Source organism: Limulus polyphemus, unplaced genomic scaffold (assembly GCF_000517525.1).
Source record: "Limulus polyphemus unplaced genomic scaffold, Limulus_polyphemus-2.1.2 Scaffold385, whole genome shotgun sequence".
Taxonomy (NCBI): Eukaryota; Metazoa; Arthropoda; class Merostomata; order Xiphosura; family Limulidae; genus Limulus; species Limulus polyphemus.
This window is the reverse complement of record NW_013665995.1, coordinates 59,683-65,103: the sequence shown is the minus strand read 5'-3', so window position 1 is coordinate 65,103 and position 5,421 is coordinate 59,683. Positions and strand designations below refer to the sequence as shown.

The 5,421-nt window shown below is 32.6% G+C and overlaps 1 protein-coding gene across 8 annotated transcripts in view; it reads right to left on the bottom strand.

Moving 5' to 3' along the window:
• Positions 1–5,421, bottom strand: part of LOC106457879 — a 209,608-nt gene that overhangs the window by 160,688 nt on the left and 43,499 nt on the right. The window contains exon 1 of one of the 8 annotated variants that reach the window (XM_022383933.1): positions 1,251–1,570. The exons of the other annotated variants lie outside the window; for them this stretch is intronic. Coding sequence (XP_022239641.1) covers positions 1,251–1,274 — 24 coding nt within the window. The 5' untranslated portion in view covers positions 1,275–1,570. Of the gene's footprint in view, positions 1–1,250; positions 1,571–5,421 lie in introns of those variants that run through there. 8 annotated transcript variants of the gene reach the window in all.

The window sequence follows — 5,421 nt, the reverse complement described above, 5'->3', positions numbered from 1 at the left end:
GTAGCTTTGCGCGAAATTCAAAACAAACAAATTATTAACTATAAAAAAAATCAATCTGACGAAGAAATGAGAAAGAACAAAGTTAGGCTATAAAAAACGAAAGGTGGGAATATCGACCTTGCAGTCTTACATTTGTGTAGTAGACTGCAGTGGTGTTTCGACAAGAACTTTATTGAATAGTAATATTCATCTAAGAAAAGGGGAAAAACTTTCAGAAAATACAGGAATTAGAATACCCCTTTTAGGTTACTCACACATTTCTCCTTGACAAAACAGTTTTTATTGTAATCAATATTTCAGTTTTATCAGGTCTTGTTTGATAATTAAAAAGTTATTAATTTTGTCACAATACACCACTAGTTTCTCTCCTTTTTTTTTAGCTCCATTCTGGTAGGACTAAATTGTAAGGTGATTCTGAGCCAGGCAGAAACACCATAATATTAGAAGTACTTCTAGCGATAGATAAAACGAAAAAGAGAATAACTACAATTACAATTATCTGATTTCAAAATTCATCATTACGTACATGGCGTCAGATCTAGTAGAACGTGTAACAGCATCAATAGGTGAACAAAACACTGATTAAACACTAAAAGCTCCGGTGCAAAAAAGGTTCAAGTCTAGATGTTACAAAATGTTCTTATTTCTAATCAAACGTATATTTAACTTCAAGCTTACAATTCAGAAATATTAAAATTGTGCTTATAACAAATGTAGTATGATAAAATAAACATAACTGTATGTGAAAACACGTAATTGTTTGATATATGGTTTGCTTTATCTTCGGACTATGAAATACATTAATTCCCAAAACTGCGGAGTTTGACTTTTCATCACTGCTCAGCAGTAATTTGTGAAATAAACTTTCAATAGGGTAACATCGACCAAAAGTAAACAACAGGATAATATCTCAAAACTAATGATATATATATATATATATACATATTGGTTGTTAAGTCGCGAAGTTATTATTTTGTTTAACAGGATATTTTGAAGGTTCTGGGCGAAATGTGATCAACTGAGTGTATAGTGTGTTTACATATGTCGTTGGATTCCATATTAGTTTCATGCTTTTAAAAAATAGTTGCTATTTTTATTAAAATAAAAATTTTACACGATATTTCTGAGTTCATGAAGTATTACTGAAAACATAAATGAAGCAATGATGCATGTACATATATCTAATACAGCTAAACACCGAAAACTTCTCTCTATTGAAACGTTGTATACATAACGCCATCCAAACATACCTGACCCTGGTCTTCCGTCACCATGGTAACTAATACAGCAACATTACCCAGAAGCTATAGAAGGAAGCTTGTTACGGCCACTCCGAATTTCTCAAGGGAGGGGAAGGGGAAAAAATCAAAGTAGATATGTGAAGTTTGACTTTGTCCAGCTGACGACTCGTGGGACCACGCTATTCGACTTCTCCAGCTTTACATTATCACGCCTAAACAGTGGACACCTGGCAAAGCGCTTGCCTTCTGTAAGTTTTGAACAGTTAAGATGACGACCAAGTCAATGAAAGGATATTGAACAGTGCTGAATATGCCGTGGATGCAGCACTTCCGACCCAGACGTCAGTATTGATTCTCAGAAAGACGCATGCTCAAGGCTCCTCTGCGGAATCTGCCGAAGGACGAAAATGCAGAGGTGGCGCCAACTCTACCAATTCAGAACAAGATTTAGTCCCCCTCCCTTCTGTTCCCACCCTTACCACAAACAATATTTAATTTTCTCTCCAAACAAGCGCACACACTCAAGAAACTTATCATTGTTGGATATTAAGAACTCCGAGCAAAATAGTTTTAGAAAGGCAGTAAAAACACGCTCCTCTCATCAATACCATGACAATGTTCTTTACTTTATCGTGATATGGGAAGTGTATTAAGTTTCTGTTACGTGAATGTAAACCTTGAATGGAGAGAAAAGTAAGGAATGAATATTGTTCCTGTTAGAATTCCTCTCGAAACTGAGTACAGGTTACTTACTTTATCTTCAAAAGGACAGGATTAGTTTTATCCTGTAATTTTCATACTTTGGACCTAAACAGCACTTAATTTCATTACCATTGATTTCAAAATTATTCTTGGCCGATACTTTAATTGCACCGGTGTTATATATAACATAAAATCTGATCATGTTGCTGATCTAAAGACTTTGTTTGTGATAAACTATACTACTATTTCGAATGATATTTAGCATGAAATATCATAAAATCATAATTGTGGTTAAAAAAGGGGCATTGATGCTGGAGGAATCTGAAATGAATGGCCTGCCTGGTCGCTTAGTTTTTGAAGGGATAACATTTCCAGATACTTACGTCTGCCTTTATCAAATCGTTTTTGTTAACGACTCTTTGAGCATCGACGCACCCTTGTTTGAACAGTACTAAATAATGTTTCGGGATCTTAATGTTTATCTTGATTAGGATCTTTCTATGAAGATCTTTTTAGTATCGACGCGCCCTTTGTTGAACACTACAAGATAAATTTTTGGGATCCTAATTTTCACCTTCATCAGGATCTTGCTCTGAAGATCATTTCAGTATCATTGCATTCTTATTTGAACAATAAGCTATATGTAGTTTCAAGGTTTCAACGTCTGCCTTCATTAGGCCCATTTTTAAGAATTATTTCAATATCAACTCATCATTTCATTAAAAAAGCAAAAAAAAGGAACATACTGGAGAGGCAATATCGAATTTCACCTAAGTTTTAAATGACTTTCAAGTAATAAAAGCGACAATATTGTTACAGAACATTTAAGATCGACATCGTAAAAGGAACTTTTCTGCATTACAGCAATGTTTCAACTGTTTTCAGTTCGAAAGTGGATAACATATTACAAAGTCATAACAATGTCCGGACAATGTTTAATTTTTTTTTAATTCTTTTATATATATAAATGACATACGCTAGATATGTTTTTCAAAGATAATAATGAGCAATATATCAGTGAATAAAAACTACTTTCCAAAGATTATCTAGAATAAAATTCAATTAAAGCATATCAAACATCATAGTGAGCTAATGATATTTATTGCAACAATATTCTTAACAGACCCATAACGGTTTCCAACATAAAACTTGTACAAAATTCGTGCCATGTTTTCTTAACAGTAGGTTTGAATTGAAAATATAAGTTTAGTGTAATTAGTCACAAGACGGACAGATTAAGAAAAACGAGTTGATATGCAGTATACTAATATCAGTCATTATGAAAAAAATTAATTGTGATACATATAAAAGATCTCATTGTTTCAAAAATAGTATTTATATATATACACACACACACACATGCATAAAAATAATCGGGTCTTTCGGTTAATGATGTAAACCACATTCAACTCACTCGTAAGTGAGCGGCGTTTGAACAATTACTCTGTTTCACATACGTGACCGAATCGCATAGTTTATAAAGTATCGGTATTGTATTGTACGTAACCATGTTGGTCGAACTATAGACTATAGTTTTAAGGTTAAAATAAGTGTAGCAAATATATATACTATAAAACATCAGGTTCAAGCACGTATTTGGTTATTTTTGTAAGTCAGGTTTACATAACAAATTTACAGATATAGTAACTTTATGTTTCCCTTAAGGCTTGAGTATTGTTTAATAGTCTAGAATTGTTTAGCCGAGCTAGCAGTTCTTCGTCGATTCTGATGTAAGACAGAAAGTACAGATCGTGAGAAGCACTGCAGTTGCTACTTAATATGAAACACGCGATGAAATAACACAAACCATAGAAGTGGGCAGAAAGAGTAAAAACAGATATACAAGGAGGTATGCATAGACGAATTTACAGATCAAGAAATATACTTATATACGGAGAAAAACATAGTAGATATTATCCAAGATGGTTCAAAAATGTTTTTATTTTAAATATTCTTTTAGAAAACAGATAAATAGTTAAAGCCTAGTGTATGTTTCTTCCTTTTAAAATAACCTGGCGGTAAATTCTGAAAAACTGATTTATCTAATTATCTAATGTCAACAACATATAGAAAATAACTGTCCAGAAGTTGTAGAAGATATAGTTTACGTAGCAGTTGTATGTAAATTGGAACTACTTAGCGCCATCTATTGTTATTAAATTACGCATAAGGTATTCAGATCTGAACAATGAAGCGATCAAATTTCTAAAGATTTATTGCTTGCTACTTTGAATTTTTTTCGTGTCATTATATTTAGGCTCAAAATCGTGTCAAAGAAATCATATAAGTACAATATTACGAGGTAGCATAACGCAAACACATAATATTTCATAAAATACGCACACAAACAGTTTAAGATTACTCGCTTTCGTAATTTTCATGGTAGCTGTTCACTCAGGTATAATATTTGCTTTTCAAGTATTTCACACAGACCCTCACGGAGTTATACTTGAAACTTCGCTGATGCCATAATTAAAAGAACAATGCATGTCAGTCAGTCCGTGCGTGTATGTATGCTGCTCACATGAAAACCTAATATTTCTATTGGTTAATTGTACAGTGGTACTTTTACATTTATACGAGTACAAACCTACGACGTTTATAACTTTAATTTCAAAGACGATTAATTCAGCAACATAAACAAACACACAAGAAACACAATAATTAATTAAGTTATTCTTTGATAAATAGTTTAGGCAGAGTATTCATATTCAGTTGACTGAGGAATGGGCGGCAACTGCCTATTAGAGATACACTTTTAGAAAATATATTGGTGACTATATAATCTACTTATGCAGCTCGAGTCTAGAGGACAACGGTTCGAAAGTCTTCCGCCTTAGATCAATTTTTTATCTTTCCGTGGCTTGTAAATAACGCAATCCCATTAAATCTCAATACAACTTCCAACACGCGCCTAAAAATCAACAATTAGGCCTAAAGCTTAAATACGCTTCGAACGTGAAGAACACGTTTATACGCTAGGGGAATAAAATATTAAACCATTTCCTTATTGATGGTAGTGAACTCAACGTTTTGTTAATACTTTAGGAGAGGGTAAAAAAAAAAAAAAAAAAAGAGTTGATACCATTATGGAAGGAAAAAGAAGAATAAGTGAAACGAAGATAGTTGATTTTTACACTTCTTGATTCAATATTTTATAACGTCGCTGTCAAGAGTTCGATCATCAGAAATCACAAGATCTTAGGCAACGATAGCAATTATCCACAAAGACAAGGTATTTATACAAAAAAAAAAATGTGCATAGAAATACATTTCGTTTATAGCTATTTCATACTTTCACACTTTATTTTAAATCTAAATACGACATCTCCATATTCTTCCTAGTATGTTTTTTGTTTCATTCATGTCCAACTACATAATATAACAACAGCATTATTTAAAATATTCATATATTTAAAACATATATTTTTCTCATATACACATCGTGGTCACAAGTAAATAGACACCACTTTTTCAG